At 50.5% G+C, this 18,408-nt stretch overlaps 1 protein-coding gene across 1 annotated transcript in view; it reads right to left on the bottom strand.

Annotated features, from left to right (window-relative positions):
* Nucleotides 1-226: 226 nt before the first annotated feature.
* The window catches only part of LOC136996013 (olfactory receptor 6P1-like), a 64,415-nt gene continuing 46,233 nt past the window's right edge, over nucleotides 227-18,408 (bottom strand). The window contains exons 3-4 of the mRNA XM_067317008.1: nucleotides 1,678-1,781; nucleotides 227-975 (exon numbers count right to left, since the gene is read on the bottom strand). Of these exons, the coding sequence (XP_067173109.1) occupies nucleotides 227-975; nucleotides 1,678-1,781 (853 nt within the window). The remainder of the gene's footprint in view (nucleotides 976-1,677; nucleotides 1,782-18,408) is intronic.

Raw genomic sequence — 18,408 nt, forward strand, 5'->3', positions numbered from 1 at the left:
GAAATATATAAAGCCACGATCCCTTTATTATGAAGGAAAATGCAGAGGCATGGCATTTTTCACATTCGCTTCTAAATAAGAATCTTTTTCTCCAAGGATCTTTCCCTTTCATGCCTGTGCCACTCCACAGGCAGTCTCAATGCTAAGTACTTCTGAAGATGACCCTGGTAGCCTGCATTTTCCTTTGTGAAAGAGCTGAGAGAGATTTGTGCTCAGTGTCAACCACCTAGCATGAGCTCTGAGTGCAGGCCAGAGCTTTCCTAAATGCTTTCTTCAGGGCCTCCCTGACCTCCCTGTTCCGCAGGCTGTAGATGAGGGGATTGACCAGGGGCATGAGGATGGTGTAGAAAAAGGAGAACACTTTGTTGAGCTGCCTCAGCTGGGGGGTTCTGGGCATCAGGTAGACAATGATGAGGGTGCCATAGAAAACAGTGACAACGATGAGGTGAGAGGAGCAGGTGGAGAAGGCCTTTTGCCTGCCCACGCTGGACGGGATCCTCAGGATGGCAGCTATGATGCACACGTAGGAGGCCAGGTTGGACAGGAAAGGGAGGACTAGATTGAAGACAGCTAGTGTGAAAGTTACCAGTCTGGCCGCATTGGTGTCACTGCAGGCAACCTCTAGCAATGGGGTAAAATCACAGAAGAAGTGGTCAATTACCTTGAGGCCACAGAACCTTAAACGGGATATGAAAGAAGTGACTACCGTAGAGGTAAAGAATCCCACTAGCCAAGACACTGCTGCCAGCTGTAGAGAGACCTTCCAGGTCATGAGGCTGGCGTAGAGCAGGGGCTGGCAGATGGCCAAGTACCGATCATAGGACATCATGGCCAGCAGGTAACACTCACTGACTAAAAAATAGCCAAAGAAGTAGAACTGAGCCATACAGCCGTGAACAGAGATGGTGCTGTCCCCAGTCAGGAAGCTGGCCACATCCCTCTTGTACTGGGGAGCCCAGAACTGGACGTAGTACTCTAGATGTGGCCTCACCAGGGCTGAGTAGAGGGGCAGGATCACCTCCCTCGACCTGCTGGCAACACTCTTCCTCATGCACCCCAGCATACCATTGGCCTTCTTGCCAAAAGGGCACATTGCTGCCTCATGCTTAACTTGGTGTCCACCAGCACTCCCAGCTCCTTCTCCGCAGAGCTGCTTTCCAGCAGATCAACCCCCAACCTGTACTGCTGCATGGGCTTATTCCTCCCCAGGTGCAGGACCCTGCACTTGCCTTTGTTGAACTTCAGGAGGTTCCTCTCCGCCCACCTCTCCAGCCTCTCCAGGTCTCTCTGAATGGCAGCACAGCCCTCTGGTGTATCCGCCACTCCTCCCAGTTTTGTGTCATCAGCAAACTTGCTGAGGGTGCACTCTGTGCCTTCATCCAGGTCTTTGATGAAGAAGTTGAACAGGGCTGGGCCCAGTCCTGACCTCTGGGGGACACCGCTAGCTACAGGCCTCCAACGAGACTTTGGGCCAGTGATCACAACCCTCGGAGCTCTGCCATTCAGCCAGTTCTCAATCCACCTCCCTGTCCACTCAACTATCCCGCACTTCCTGAGCTTGCCTATGAGGCCAAGCATGGTCCCCAGGGTGCAGGATCCAGAGATGGTGTGAGGGACTGAAGAACCTCCTGTCAGCCAGTCTGTGTGGGCAGGGATGGGACTGGGTTTGTGGCTCACCAATGAACCTCACAGCTGCCTCCTGCAAGGATGCCTCAAGGTTCTCCAAGTGCAGCAGGCTCTGGTGCAGGTACTGCTCCACTCTGCTCCTCTTTCTCAGCCAGCTGGAGACAGCACAAGGCCAGGGGGTTGCTACCGAGCCTCCCCAGAAGGCCAGGCCTGTCCTTCCTCACAGGACCGGCCTCCTCTTCCTTCCTGTTCATGACTCCCAGCTAGAAGCTATGTGGTACCGAGGTTCAGAGGGAGCAGAGGACAGACTGTGGGTTTCCTGAGAGGCCTGCAGAACAGCAGAGACCAGGAGATGCCACCAGATCTGGGGCAGGACACCCTGTGTCCCCCTCTTCTTGGCAAGGCTACAAGCCTTTCCCAGCCCGGAATGGGAAGATGCAGCTTGGGTTTGTTCCTCACTGAAGGCAGAGGCAGCCTGGGCATGAGAAGAGGGTTTGCCACTGTGAGGCCTCACCCTCTCCAGGTGCAACTGTCCCCCACCCTGGCCGGAGGTCAGAGCTGGGGTACAAGCCTCTGTGGAGGCAGCCTGGAGAATGAGGGCTGTCGGCAGTAGCAGGGCAAGCTTCCCTAGGCTCTGTCTCCCTCTCCCTCTGGGGAGAATTTCTTCTGAGGATAAAACCAATCATTCTTTTTGAAACCCTTGAGTTTTGTGTTCTTTGAATTTCATACTTGACCCTATTCAAGGCAAGAAGCCTCTTTTCATACCTATAGGTGTTTATTTTGACAAAGGCACCTATGTGCATTCTAGTCTGGTAGCCTAGAACATCTTCTGAGAAATTGAACTCTACTTGCATCTTGTGTTGTGACCAAGCAATCAATTCCTACCTTGGAAGAAGGTTCAGGGAAGAATGTAGGGTGTGATGGACCACAGCTGCTGCAAAGCAAGCAGAATTTGTCTCAGCACAAAGGGAACCAGAGGGTGGCCTTTGTTTTAGGCCACCCTCCAGACTCATGCAAACACCTGAAGGCTGGAAATAAATCCTTGCCAGAGCAGAAATAATTATCGGTAGAGGGAACGTGCACCCCACCTGAGCTGCAACTGGACTAGCAAGCCTTGCTGGTTTGAACCGCTGGTTTGCTACTTTCCCCTTTCCCAGAGAGATGCAATCTGATAATGGAACACATCTGAAGAATAAAGAACTGCAAACGTGATGTGCTTCAAACAGAGGTCAGCAGACTTTTCACCTATGGTATCACCCTCCAAGTAATGGGATAGTAGAAAGATGGAGTGGACGACAGAATCAACAGCTGCACAAGAGTGACTCTTCTCTCATAGAACGCTTCTAAGTGGAGATCCCATTTGTGGGAAGTTGTAAGGTGGCTAAATAAATGACAAACTCCCATGGGAAGTCCCATAGATAAGGGGTTTGTGTCTGTAGCTGCATGGATTCCTGTTAAAACAGAAATAAAACCCAGTCAAAGTCCTGGAGGTGAGGTTGTGGTTAAACATCCAGCTCAAGGATCAATCTGGGTGACTCTGCTCTTTCACCATGGAAAAGGAGTATGGGATGCTGTAGACACTGAAAGGATTAAGTTAACCATAAGTGAGGCTTGGATTATGTCCAAGACCTAGGTGTCTTCTCTTGCAGGGAGATGGGTTGTTACCTACTAACTGTGGGAACACTGATTAACTGGAAAAAAAAAAACACCTGAAACGTGTCTCTAACAGGTTCTGCCTTTTCACGTTGCCCATGGGACAACTCGGGTATTGAAGATCAGTCACAACCCATCTTCAAAACTATAGTTACAAGAGAAATACCATCTGTAATAGCATGAGGTCAAGGACTGACAGTAGGCAATAATGTTACACTAACCCTAAGATCTAGAGTTAGTCTAAATGTCGCTATATGGAAGAACACGCTGGCTGGGAAGCTGCACATGGTTCTGACAATAGAGTGAGATGGGTACGCCAGACATGGAAGGCAACAAAAGCCATTGTAACATGACCTAGGTTTTTGACCAAATCACCACACAGACTTCTGGTTAACTTCTCATATAACTGAACAAACAATGCCTTTTTTTGCACCATTTAATCCCTCAGTAACACTTGGAGTAACCTTCCATCAGCTCGACAGCTTTCTCAAACAGAACACCAAGGTTCCTCAACATTGGTTGGAAACTGGAAAACGCTTAGAGGAAAGGGAAGGAACGATGATATATAATACAATGAACGGATTCAGTTAGTGAAAGTGTCCAGCAACAGAGCAGCCTGCCGTGAGTTGACACACAGAGAAACAGGTTTTCTTTTATTCCTCCCTTCAAGCACACAATTGTTCCTTTGCTCTTCTCCAGAGGCGTCCCTGCTCCCCAGAGAGCCTTTCCCCAGTCAGTGTGTCCATGCTGGCCTGCCCAGCCTCTCCTGCACCCCTCTGCTGTACTCCCTGGATTTGTGGTGCTGCTCTGCAGGGTGAGCGGGCTGTGGGGCCCTGGGGTGACTCCACACTGGCCATGCTGGTCAGGGTAGACCCGGCTGGCACAGCATCACTGCACCTGACAACGCCCTCCCCAGGCGTCTGTGGCTGTGGAAGACGCTCAGAGCAATCGCAAGGCATTTCCAATGGCTCAGGATGGGGTCAGCTGTGTCATTAGATTCAGTCATTCTTTTCACTGTAGGTGACATGAACCGCTCTTGAGGCTGCCTTCCCTGTGCCTGATGAGTCCCCACTGCCTCTCCTGAGATTGCTGAGCTCTCATTCAGTGCATTCTTCAGTTTAGCCCTTTACTTTGGGTGGCTCCACTTGGTTTTGGGAGTCTCCACTCACTGCCCATCCCAGGCAAATGCTGTCCCTGGAGATCCCCTCTGCTCTCTGGGTGGCTCCATATTCCCTTCCAGAAGGATGGGCATCTTTCACCAGTCCTCTAATATTTGAGACAGCCAACAGCAGATACCTCTTGAGCACTCACCCTCTCCAGGGCCACTGGGCACCACAAGTGAGGGCTGAATCCAGCCCTCATTCCCTAACACATCACCCTATGAGCACATCCTCCTTAGCTCATGGAAAACCCAGGCATGGCAACAGGGCCCTTTCGGGTGCAATTCCCTGAGTGCATTCTTGGCTCCGGCTTTGGAAGAAGAGCCCAGTCCTCAGGCAGTGTACTGAGGAAATCCCCTTTTATTACAGAGGTGCTGCAAGGGAAGCCAGCTCTGACACAATGCTCAGCAGATTTACAGAAAGCCTCTGAGTCAGAGAGATGGGTTTTGTGCCTCTGGAGAAGGGAGATGAATTCAGATATTGTGTACAAACACGCTTATCACAGACAGAATGTCCAAACCACAAATGTTGCCTGAGATCACTTGGAAATCACTTGTGAGGAGAGATGGGCAGCTTATTGCTGCTGAAACAGTACCAACTGAACCAGTTTCTTCAGTGCGTCCTGGAGCTCCTTGTTCCTCATGCTGTAGATGAGAGGGTTCACTGCTGGAGGCACCACTGAGTCACATCTGAGCCACTACCAGATTCAGAGCTGGGGAGGAGATGGAGGGGGGCTTCACGTAGGAAAACATGCCAGTGCTGACACACAGGGAGACCACGGCCAGGTGAGGGAGGCACGTGGAAAAGGCTTTGTGCCTGCCCTGCTCAGAGGGGATCCTCAGCACAGCTGTGAAGATCTGCACATAGGACAGCAGAATGAAAACAAAACACCCAAAGCCTAAACAGACACTAAGCACAAGTGCCCAAACTTCCCTGAGGTAGGAGTCTGCACAGGAGAGCTTGAGGATCTGGGGAATTTCACAGAAGAACTGGTCCACTGTGTTGCCTTGGCAGAGTGGTATTGAAAATGTGTTAGCAGTGTGCAAAAGAGCAATGAAAAAACCACTGGCCCAGGCAGCTGCTGCCATTTTGACACAAGCTCTGCTGCCCGTGAGGGTCCCATAGTGCAGGGGTCTGCAGATGGCAACGTAGCGGTCATACGCCATGACAGTGAGGAGATAAAACTCTGCTGCTAATAAAAAAAGGAAGAAAAAGAACTGGGTGGCACACCCCAGATAGGAAATGGCCCTAGTGTCCCACAGGGAATTGGCCATAGATTTGGGGACAGTGGTGGAGATGGAGCCAAGGTCGAGGAGGGAGAGGTTGAGGAGGAAGAAGTACATGGGGGTGTGGAGGTGGTGGTCGCAGGCTACGGCTGTGATGATGAGGCCGTTGCCCATGAGGGCAGCCAGGTAGATGCCCAGGCAGAGCGAGAAGTGCAAGAGCTGCAGCTCCCGTGTGTCTGCAAATGCCAGGAGGAGGAACTCGTTGAGGGAGCTGCCGTTGGACATTCCGCTCTCTCCAGGCACGGGGGACTGTCCAAAGAAGAAAAGACATTGAGAGGTTAGAAGAGACTTTTCAAGTAAAAAATCCCCAAAATGTTCCAGTTCTCATGCAACCCCCCCACTTTGCCTCTGTCTTTATGGGGAGGATCTGTGCGCAGCTCCCTTCTTTGAGCTCCACTTTGCACTGGCAGAGTGTTTTATGAGGAGCAGGGACTTCTGCCCATGAGCTCCAGAGGAGTCAGTCCAGCTGTACAGTGTGGGATACATAGGAATGGCGGTGACTAGCTCGGACAGTCACAGTTCCTCTCAGGTGAAATCCACTGGGCATGTGGAAGGGCTTTTCAGCATCTGCACCACCACTTCTAAAGAATGAGGGTTGAGGAACTGAGTTCATGGGATTTTTTAGCAGTGTTTATTTTCTTTGAGATACCCCTGTCACCCCTGCGGAGTGACCCTCAAAGGCAGCAATTCTCAGCATTTCTACTGTGAATCCTGAGAAAAATGGTTTCCCTGTCGCTTGGTGCAGAGTGAGGACAGCTTGTCTGTCTATTAGCCTCGTTCCCAGCTGTCATTTGCTCGCACCTCTTGGAGCTGGGGGATGATCACTCCCATATGTTGCCTTAAAAAGAAACCAGACCCTACTGAGAGCAGAGGAGTCCAGTTTCAAAACCGCAGCTCTCCAACCATCTCTCCCTTTCTCAGGGCACCCGAGGGAGGGCTCCACACTCTCCTTCTAGCCGAGGACACACAGGGCTCTTTTCAGATGCCCATATGCAGTTCCCCAACACCATTTCCATACTCTCAGCATCTCTGCAGATTCCTCATGGGTCTCTTGGAGATCGCAGAGATGCTATGAGGCAGCGGTGCCCTTCTGGAGGGCAGCTCAAAGTCTGGCAGGACATGACAGGGAAATGGTCAAAGGACATTAAGGACTGAAGATGGGCTCTCCTTAAGGGAGAGTCGGCTCAATTCCCAACACCACAGACTGCATTTCCTGCAGCCACCGAGGCTAGAAGGGTGCTGCAGACACCTCACTCCCAAGCAGACCCCTCTCATGCACAACTCACAGGGCAGGTGTCTGAACTGCAGCTGAAAACCCTGAAACCCCAGGGAGCCCGAGAGAAGAACAGGAGCAGCATGGAGAGGAGGGGAAACAAGGAGCAACACCATGATCCTGCTGCCAAGGGAGGCAAGGAGAGAGGGGCAGATGGGCACTCAGGAAAGCCCTCACCTTACCCACATGGGCATGCTGCCTCACAGATGGTGACAACGCAGGGCAGTCACTCTCATCCCCTGGACTCCATGGCTGTCAGGGCGGGGGCTCTGCTGGGTCAGAGAAGAGACATGGGGGGGGCTTGTTCGGAAGAAGCTGTCTGCATTGGAGAGACTGACCAAGACTTGCTCAAAGCCATTCTCCCATGACGATTCTGTTTGCAGTTCCCTCTCATTCCCTGCCCATCTCTGACACCCGGCACTGTCCCTGCTGCCAGCCCTTACTCTGTCCCAACATCTTTTCCTTGCTGCTGCTCACAGACCCCATCCCACCCTCTGTGTGCTCCATTCTGCCCTACAGAAACCACCCAGGACAGGGCACTGGGCACAGGTATCTCTGTTCTCACAGGTCCTAAGGAGCAGGTCAGAAAGACACTTATAAAGCAGTCAAGGTGCTGCCGGTGCTGTCTGTAGGCTGAGGTGGGGTTGAAGGGGTTTCCTGAAGTTTCTCACAGACCAGAGGTCACTGAATTCATGACTGAATCTAACAGTCATAGGATGGGATGGGTTTAGCAGACCCCTCCAGGAACCTCAGGAGCATTGCCCTGCAGCCAGAGACTTACCGTGTCAGGAGCTGTGAAGATTCCTCCCACAATGAGCTCTCCTCTCTCCTCCCACTCCACACTGCCTTTCACTTCTCTCTGCCTTCTCTCATCTCATGTCAGCAGCAGCAGGCAGAGCCTGGAGCCCTGCTGCTCTTTGCAGAGGAGCTGCTCCTGGACACAGCTGTCTCAGCAGTGCTGTCAGGTTGCCATCAGCTCCTTTCATTGCAGAAGCCTGGCCCTGCCCAGGAGCAGGGACCCAGCTGAAGTCCTGACTTTCTCTGTCCCTTGTGCTCCCTCCTCCTGGGAAATGTTCCTCAAGTAGACTGAAATAATCACCATTGGTCCCTCTCCAAGCACTGAAGGAAGACTGATTCTGGCATTACAATTTGTCTCATCACAGGATGGTTATCTGCAAGAGGTGGAAATGTCTCGCTCCTAACTAGGCAGGAAGCTACTCGAGGACAAGAAGGGAGGTCATTTCCCCATGGTTCAGGTTTTGATTCAGATGAGTCAATCTGGGCATCTCATGCCCATTTAGAAGCCCCAAGGATGGGTGGGATTCAGCTATCTCCCACTAACTGCACAAAAAAGAGCAGGAGGTGGGATTCTCCTTATCCAAGCCAAAGTGTACACAAAATAGGTGTCTGCGTGTGAGATCCCTGTCTAAGCTCCCATTGTAATCCCTGGAGATGGAGGGTGGGAGTCAGTTGCTCACACACAAACACCTGGTGACAGTTGAGGAGACAGAGGTGGTCCAAGACATGTGCCAGTGTCTGCTTGCTCTGATGGAGCGACTGTGAGACCTGCATCCTCCTAGAGCATGACATGGGGGCCAGGTGGGGAATTTCCTTGGCCATCTCAAATGACCCCAGATGCCTAGTATTGCTAGAGCACCACTCACTATCAAGCTGTGACACAAGCAGATCCCTACAGTGCAAACTCCTGATGTAATCCAGTGCAGACACTGCATGTAATGACATAAAAAAAGGCTGTCAGGGCCCCGTCAGATGTCTGGGGTGTCCAGCACAACTGCATGTTTCTAGCACATACAGTATGGCCCCTACAGGAAAGCCCTGCCCTTTTGGAGTGGTGCTGGGCAAGTGCCCCAGGGCATCTTGCGTTTCCTCCCTGTGCCCAGACAAATGAATCCTACCTCCGCCTTCGGGTACAGTCTGTACTGCCCACATCCAAGCATGCTGCATAGATGGGAGGCACATCACACCAAGGTCTCCACTCATGTCCCTGCGCTCTTACAACCTTCTAGCTCTCTTCTCCCTGACCCTCTTTTTGCCCCCAGATGACATAAACAGGGACTGTGCTAATGAGGTCAACAGGGTCACTGAATCACAGGCTGTCCAGGCCAGGGACTTATTCAGTGGCACCTCATCCTGCCTGGACATTGGTTCACCTCTGTCACAGGCCCCAAGGTGCTGCAGAGTCAACTCAGGCAGCAAACTCCTCTCCTGCCATTCCTGCACAGCCCAGTTTTGTTTCTCCCTGGCCTTGGGCACTGCAGGCTTTGCTCTCTTAGTGGGAACCTCCTTTCACCATGACATTGCCACCTGCTTTGTATACCAGCATGGCTCTGCTCTGCTCTGAAGTGGGGCCATCGCACGCACAGTGTCCTTGGCCCCCGGTAACAGGTTTCACCATGACCAATCTGACTGAAACATTGCTAGAGTACTGAGATGTGGTGGGATCACTTGCACGATAGGAGAGCCCTGATGGTAGGGTACAAACTCTTCAGGAGAGAGCAACGGGGAAGATGAGGAAAGGGGATGCCCTTTGTGTGAAGGGACAGCTCAGATGTGTGGAGCTCTTCACACATTAAGGCAAGGGTTTGGGTGCCAGCTTGTGGGTGACAAGGGTGACATCGCAATGGGAGGTACAGAGGAGGTGGACGCAGTTTCCTTTAAGCAGTGTGAGAAAGTCTGTGGATCACAGGCCCTGGTTCTTATTGGGGGGACTTTAATCCCCCTGACATGAACTGGAAGGACAAACAGCAGAGTGCAAGCAGGCCAGGAGGTTTCTGGAGGGCATCAGGGACAGCTTCTGAGCACAAATGCACGATTTGTGATGCTTCTTTGTCTCTGAAAACTTCAGACAGGGAGGAACTGATCAGGGATGGTACAGTCAGTGTCTGCCTTGCCTCCAGTGACCATGAAAAAGTAGAGTTCCAGATCCTGAGTGGAGTGAGGAAGGATAGTAGAGGAGCACAGACCCTGGACTTCAGAGGGGCAGACTTGGGCCTGTTGAGGGGACTGGTGGGGGATCCCATGGGAGGCAGTTCTGAAGGGTCCAGCAGTTCAGGAAAGCCAGCAGGTCTTTAAGGACAGCACCCAGCAAGCACAAAAATAGTCCATAGTGGTTCTCAGTAAAACTAGCAGACATCTTGGGAGATCTGCTTGGCTACACTGGGAACTCAGGACTGAGCTCCAAGGCAGTAAGGAAGCAGAAGGAAGGCGAGCCTGCAAGATGGTATTTAGAAATATTGTCCAGTGAGAAGGGATGGTGTTAGGGAAGCCAAAGCTCCCCTAGGATTGCCCATTGCAGGGAACATCAAGAGCAGGAAGAAGAGCTGCTACAGCTTCAGTTTCAGGAAAAGAGTAAAAAGGAAAATGTTGGCTCACTGCTGGATCAGGCAAGGAATCTATTAACAGCAGATGTAGATAGGTGTGAGGAGCTCAAGGCCTTCTTGGCTTCAGTCTTCACCAAGAAGGTCTCCTAGGCTGTTGTGTCTAGTCAGGAGTCCAGAGGGGGGAAAAAAAAGCAACCAATGTTGGGGGATGACTGAGAGAGGGATGACTTGCAAGAACTCAACCCATACAAGTCTATGGGACCGGATGGGCTGCACCTGAGGCCATTGAGAGGGCTGGCCGCTCTCACAACAAGGCTAGTCTTTATCCTCTTTGAAAGGTTGTGGAGATCAGGGGAGGTCCCAATGAGCAGGAGAAGGGGTATGTTGTGCCCATCATCAGAAAAGGCCACAAGGACAACGCAGGGGGCTGCAGGCTGTTCAGCCTCACTTTGGTGAGGAGTGTTTCATGGAGTGAATCCTCTTGCATCACATTTCTGGGCACATGAAGGAGAAGAAGCCAGCATGGATTTAGTGCAGAGAAATGATTCCTGACCACCTGATTGCCTTCTGTGATAAAAGATCTGTACTTGGTGAGGAGAGGAGAGTAGGTGTCATTTGCGATGATTTTAGCAAGGAGTTTGACGCTGTCTCCAAGAATATTCTTGTATACAAATAGGGCATTATGATAGGCTGGGCAGACAACCAGATGGGTTAAAAGCTGGTTGGATGATTGAGCTTAGAGTTTTTTTGTGACTGAGTGGTGCTTTACCTGGAAGCCAGTGACAGGTGGAGCACACAGGGGTCTGTACTGGGACCTGTCCTGTCTAAGACATTCATCAGTGACCTGGAGAACACAACTCTCATCATATTTGCAGATGGCACCTCACCAAGAGAACTATCATAAGCTCGAGGGCTGCCATCCAGATGGACCTCAGCAGATGGGGGGAATGGGTTGCCATGAACTTTATTAAATTCAAAAATCAAACGCCAGGTCCTGCCCCCGGGGCAGACCAACACCCTGCAGTGATACAGGCTGGGCAGTGCCCAGCTGGGCAGCATCTCTGCAGAAAAGGATGATGCGGGATAAGCACATCCGGTTAAGATTTGTGTTTCTGTATTCAGGAAAACATCATCATCAGAAGAGTAACCTGCTTCATCTTGTAAACACCTTCCTTCAACGCCAACTCCCAGAAGTCTAGAAAGTGGAGGATGTACTCCTACTGAAGTCTGCTGATGGAAATCGGTGTAGTGGTCCTCCCAAAGTGACCAAAACACAATATGGAATTCAGATTCCTAATTTGTAGAGATTTGGCCCTTATGAAGAAAGAACTGATATTGTAGTTAAGGCATTCAAATGCTAAAGCCATTTCTACTACGAACACTGTGACACCTATCTTTTGCAAAGGCAGACTGGCAGAAGGCATGCTATTGGCAAACAGATCTTGATTGCCTGCACTTTGCAAACATTGCATACGTTTGATTCAGGATATAAATAACTATCTTGAAATTGCCAGAATTATTCTCCTAGGCAAAATTAAACATCTGTCTAAGAAGCCTGTGTGTGTGGGAATGGGGGGAAGGCTGGGTCTGGGTGAATCTCTTGACTCAGAAAACACTCTGGACAAATGTTTTCAGTGCTGTTTGCTGCCACAGAAAATTCTAGAAGATTCAGGTAGGGTGCCCTCATGATGGCTGTATCCTTTTGCTTGGGAAAGCACAGCATTCAGGTGCTTCAAGGATACATAACTGAACAGGAAACCGAAAAAGGAAAGCTACTGATAGGAATAGCTCTTTGGGGAGATTTGCATGGCATCCAGCTGGTGTTGCAAGCTGCCAAACTGGTGCCTATGCTGGACCCTTCTGTAACAGTGTAGTAAATGTAGCTTTCAATGAGACTCCAAGAGCCTCCCACTGTACACGGACATGTGGAATATAAATGATAGTTGGTGCTGTCCTTTGGGCTTCCCAGATGCTGGTGTCCAAGTCAGCATTGAACACAAGCAGCATGACACAGGCAGGAAAGCTGAGGGCAGGCACTGTCAAAGCAGCCTGGTTATGAGTCATAATTTCAAAGTTCATTTTATAAGAAGTGACAACCTTCAACCTGTCTGAAGAGCTCCCCAGCTCACAGCTGCTGTCTCGTTTCCAGAGGCTCCTTCCAACCAGGTTCCTTGCTCAGGAAGATCAAAGGCCATTGCCTGCAGGTGGTACCTCAAGCACATAAGCAGATAAGCCTCTACCCCATGACTAAAGCAGCAAGCATCCTTTCCCAGGATGCATTTCTCTGTGTGTCTGATCAGATGAGCAACACTTAGGCAGTTCTGGTCCCCAGGAGGAAAGTGCTAGCAGTAGGTGTGGGCACTGACTAGACATTACTGGTAGATGACCACAGAGGCAGCCATCACACAACCCAAAGGGAGATAATCCTCTTATGTGGCAGATGAACATCCAACCATGTAACATGTCTGTCCATGCTTTAATGGCTCTCAAGCGCTTCCACTAAAGGTCCAGATGCTGTAATACAGGGATGCCAAAGAACAGAATACATTTCCTGCCCAGAAGTAAAAAGGAACACATCAGCACCAAGTCTATTTATGCTATAACTTTCTCCTTGAGAAAAAGGCACAGATGTACAAATAGAAGTGCTGAAATGCTTTTAGTGCCTTCAATGGGGCATTGCAGGCTGCAGTGTTGTTTATATTTGGTAACTGTACCCAACTAAAGGAAATGTTTACACTAATCAACAAGTGTACAATAACTCTTCCTCTTAAGTACAATGAAAGAAAGGAAACACATTTCTTCCCCCCCCTCCTGAAAAAAAAAAAAAAGGCAGCGTTACAAAAAAGGAGGCTAGGAGAAGGGCATGAGCTGCAGTCAGGCTGATGCAGAACCACCTCCTGGGAGCTACAGAGTCTTACGAGAAGACAAAAACCGCAGTCTGAATCCCACTGAGGTCAGCAGGAGCTCTTGCCATGGAGAGAGGTTTATGAGCAGCGTCTTCCAGCTCCCTGAGCTGACAGCAACCTCCTGACTGTTGAATTTGGAATGGAAACCATAGTCATGCACAACAGCATCATTTGATGTCCTTCAATCGAAAAGAAATGTGGATTTTCAGGCAGAAACAATAGGAAGCACATTAAAACCAGGCCACCTCCTTACCATGAGTTCCACCTACCTCACTAGAGTCAATGAATCCTAGGCAATTAAAGAAGTGAAAAGGTGCCGGTGTGCATCTTTCTTCAGGGGAGGTGGTGCTAGCAAACAGAGCAGACAGGCCCAGGGTAGGAGCTGCCAACTTCTCCAGAGCACCTACTCCTGCAGGCTCCAGGGGAGATCTTTGCCTGTAGCCTGGCTCTCCAGCTCTTTGGCTACACAAACCCATATTTTATTTATTTATTTATTTATTTATTGCCTAAAAGGATGGACAACATATTTCCTTGATTTTGAGTCACTTAGGGAATACCGTGTTTTAAGTTAACATGACTAAAAGTCTGTGTATCTTTCTGGTGGAGGCTCGGTCCTTCCTTTTGGTCAGTAATAACAACATACTTTATTGGAACTCCAGTACTGAGCTTCAGCCTCATGCTTACTTCTTCCATGTATTGATATAACCTTCCCTCCATGACCAGCTTTTTTCTACTCTTTATTCTCCCACCCCTCACTCTTAAAACAGCCAAGATTGTTTACAAAGACCCAGCAGTTTGAATCTAAGGGACACAGACATTTACTTGTTGCAGTTAAGGAATGTTTCCTCTTGTCTAGTAGGCATTTGATGAGACATGAGACAATTAATCCTCAGAACCCTTAAGGTGATTCCTCATCACTGTACATTGCATCCTCTTTTAAAATGTGATTAATACCACCTGAAAGACAAGAGATATTTGTTAACTTCCCTGAATAGTCCGTATCCCTCACTTGCACTAGTACAGCTTCCAAATTAGAGCTGAAGTATATTCATTTGTATTTTGTGATTTAATGGGAACAGGCTATATTCTTAAGTCTTCATCCTACCACACAGCACAGGAGACTGTACAAGTCTCTGCAAAGCTTTTCTGAATACCCAGATTTGGCTAAATGTCTTTCTCCAGTGGTGAAAACACCTATTCTCCCAAGGAAAAAAAAAAAAAAAAGATGATGATCAGGAATGCCTTCTGTGGTTCCTAGACATCTAAATGATATCTAGAATGTATATACTTATAGCCAAATATATGTGTGTGTATATGTGTGTGTGTGTGTATTGCTTTTATATATATATATATATATATACATATATATTTCATGACAGAGCACTTGTGTAGAACAACAGACTCCCCACACAACGGCAGGAACTGTGGTTTCGTAGCTCTGTGCTGTGTGCGATTCATTTCTACCAGCTGATAAGTGTTTCTTTCTGAATGCAGCAGCAGTTTCTTTCTTCCAGTGTCCAAAAAGTCCCGAAGAAGCCAATCAAATCCCTGCTTGCATGAACTTGGTGATGAGTCTATTCCACGCGCTCCAGGCACCCTGCTGGATCCATGGCAGTGGGATCCCAGCACAAGCCCCCCCTGCCCAGCGCAGCCTGGGGGCGGCTCAGGCCTCCCTGGAGAGCCCCAGCCCAGCAGGGAACAGCCCTGCAAGGCCAATGCGTTTCTGGCCTGTTGTCCTCAGAGACAGAAGTGGCCTCACCAGCCATTTCACAGCCCTCTTGCTGCTGCTCAGCTGCTCAGACTGAAGTGACCTCACAGCTGCTTTGCTGATGTCCTTCCTGCTGCTGGCCTGTCCGGGACTCAGGCAGAAGTGACCTCACAGCCTACACTCAAGCCATAAACCCATTTCTGGCCTAGCAGCAGCAGACAGAGGTGACTTCACATGAACTGACAGCCAGCAAGGGCCTGCTGAGGGCATACGATCTATAGAGAAGGACGTGAGGTCACTCTCAGCATGAGAGCCATGTCCCACTTTGGGCAGATCAGGTACTGAGGCAGCAGTGACTTCACAGTCAACATCCCAAGCACCTTCCTGCTACTTGCCTATCAGGTGCTCAGGCAGAAGTGGCCTCACAATACATTTCACAGCCATCTTCCTGCTGTTGGTCTATAAGCTTCTCATATCGGAATGACATCACAGCCGCTTTGCTGACCCTGTGCCTGCCAGTGGCCTGTCATTTCTTCAGGCATCAGTGACCTCACAGACAACAGTGAAGCCATTAACTGCTTCTGGCCTAACAGCAGCACAGGCAGAGGTGACTTCACAGGAACCTACACCAACCAAGAGCCTGCTGATGGCCTATCAGCTGCAGAGAAAGAAGTGACCTCACAGTCAGCATTGAAGCCATGTGCCTGGTTCTTGTCTATCAGGTACTGAAGTGGCACTGACCTTACAGGCCCACATCTGAGTCATGTGCCTGGGCCTATCATTTCCTCAGGCAGACGTGACCCCACAAGCACAGTCCCCAGCCATGTCCCTGCTGCTGGCCCGTCATGTTCTCACACAGAAGTGACCCTGTCATTGACTCTCTGGAAGGTGGGGAAGAGTTTTTCCCCAAGATTTGCTTCCTTCTGCAGTGGCATCGCAGGAGCTGGGGGAGGGCCGAGGAGGTAGAAGTGCTCTGGCCCCAGGCACCCGTCAGCACCTTCCCCTTGTGATTCATGGGACCTGTCCCTCCTCCCTCCAGCTCTCTGACCAGCCAGCTGCTTTCCAACACGGTGACAAGAGCCTGAGGTCTCCTTGCCGATCCTGAAGGCATGGTCCTGATGGACTCCCATAAGCACTGCTGGCTGCTTGTCCCCAAGTGCCTGGCCCAGGAAGTGTGTGCAGGGGTGTTATCACAGCCACATGCTTGGGAGGAAGAGAAAGGGCCAGGCCCATCTGTGCCCATCCAGATGGCGGCAGTAAGCACCCTGGGGACTTGGTTTAGTTCAACACAATGAAAGTCTGGGTGTAGGGTGCTCCTACACGTAGGTGCACTCCCCAGTGCTGAGGAGCTAAAAAGAAAGTTTTAGATGCAGGGAGAAAAGCAGAGAAATACTGCAGGTCTCATTCAGGCGAGATGTTATGGGGTCTGCTTCTGAGGGTGCTTCAATGGTGACTGTGATGTGACTCTGGTCCCTTGTGAGCCACACATTGGAGGCATCCTGTAGTCTTCAGCGACGCAGTAATTTAAGGTCCCAGACTGAAATCTTTGCCTGAGTGCCCAGGAACTCCACTTTGGCTGGAAGGGGTCTCTCAAATCCTGCTGCCCTCCATACCACAAGGGGTGTCAGGAAAGCTTGAAGGGACAGAGTGCAAGTTTGCTGATGATACAAAACCGGGAGGAGTGGCCGATATACCAGAGGGCTGTGCTGCCATTCAGAGAGACCTGGACAGGCTGGAGAGGTGGGCAGAGAGGAACCTCATGAAGTTCAACAAAGGCAAGTGCAGGGTCCTGCACCTAGGGAGGAATAAGCCCATGCACCAGGACAGGTTGGGGGTTGACCTGCTGGAAAGCAGCTCTGCGCAGAAGGACCTGGGAGTGCTGGTGGACACCAAGTTAAGCATGAGGCAGCAATGTGTCCTTGTGGCCAAGAAGGCCACTGGTATCCCGGGGTGCATCAGGAAGAGTGTTGCCAGCAGGTCGAGGGAGGTGATTCTCCCCCTCTACTCAGCCCTGGTGAGGCCACATCTGGAGTACTGCGTCCAGTTCTGGGCTCCCCAGTACAAGAGAGATGTGGCACTACTGGAGCAAGTCCAGCGAAAGGCTACAAAGATGATTAGGGGACTGGAGCATCTCTCTTATGAGGAAAGGCTGAGAGAGATGGGCCTGTTTAGCTTGGAGAAGAGAAGGCTGAGAGGAGATCTTATCAACGTGTACAAGTATGTGAAGGGAGGGTGTCGAGAGGATGGGACCAGACTCTTTTCAGTGGTGCCCAGTGACAGGACGCGAGGCAACGGGCACAAACTGAAACACAGACAATTCCATCTGAACATGAGAAAAAACTTCTTCCCTGTGAGGGTGACAGAGCACTGGAACAGGTTGCCCAGAGAGGCTGTGGAGTCTCCTTTGCTGGAGATATTCAAAACCCACCTGGACGCAATCCTGTGCAATGTGCTCTAGGTGACCCTGCTTGAGCGGGGGGGTGGGACTAGATGATCTCTAGAGGTCCCTTCCAACCTCAACCATTCTGTGATTCTATGATTTTTTGGGTTTCTGACCCTGCTTTGAGCAGCAGGTTGCTCTACAGGCCTCCTGTGGTCCCTTCAACCTGAATTATCTTAAAAGCCTATGACCTCAGGCCCCATTTCAAGCACAGAGCAAATGTCTCTGGGACAGGAGTCATTTGTGCTTTATGTGACCATCTAAAAGAAGGTGGTGAACACCTCCTCCTTCTTCCTTGTTGACTGTAAGGGCAGCCTGGGAGGCACTGCCTCAGGCATATCTACATTACCCTGAAAATTCTTTGCATCCACCTTTAACAACATAGAAGTCCATTGCCTGGATCCCCTCAGTGGTGAGGGGAGAAATGCAGGCTTTTCTGCAGGGTGAGTTCTCCACCTCTGTAGTTGCACCTCTAGGTAGATGGTGCCATGCTGCCCTTTCTTTCCTGCCTGAAGCTCAGCCTGGATGGGGATGTGAATGTGGAGGTTGTCTTTCACTGCAGTGACCATGAGATGGTGGAGAGGTAAGAGGAATAAAAGAGTCACCGCCCTGGACTGCAGCAGAGAGGATTTCATCTTGTTCAGGATCTGCTTGTCAGGATCCCATGGGTGACTGCCCTGGAGGGCAGAGGAGCCATGCAGTCCTCTTGGATCTTCAGGGACAAAGTCCTCAATGCACAGGAACAGTCAAGTCTGCAGGAAAGTGCATCAGGGCCTGAGGTGAGGCTGGCAGAGATGAGCAGGGACTTTGTGATTTAGGACTTGAAAAGGCAAAAGGAAGTGCACAGAGGGTTGGAAGGGGAATGGACCACCCAGGAAGAAGACAGAGCCATTGTGTGTGGTGGAAGGGATGGAGTTAGGCAAGCCAAAGCTCAGCTGGAGATGGAGCTGGAGCTGGAGCTAGGAAGATGGGGAGGGCACCCAGAAGGGCTTCTGTATGTACATAGGCAGCACAA

This window comes from Apteryx mantelli, unplaced genomic scaffold (genome assembly GCF_036417845.1).
Source record: "Apteryx mantelli isolate bAptMan1 unplaced genomic scaffold, bAptMan1.hap1 HAP1_SCAFFOLD_20, whole genome shotgun sequence".
Classification (NCBI taxonomy): Eukaryota; Metazoa; Chordata; class Aves; order Apterygiformes; family Apterygidae; genus Apteryx; species Apteryx mantelli.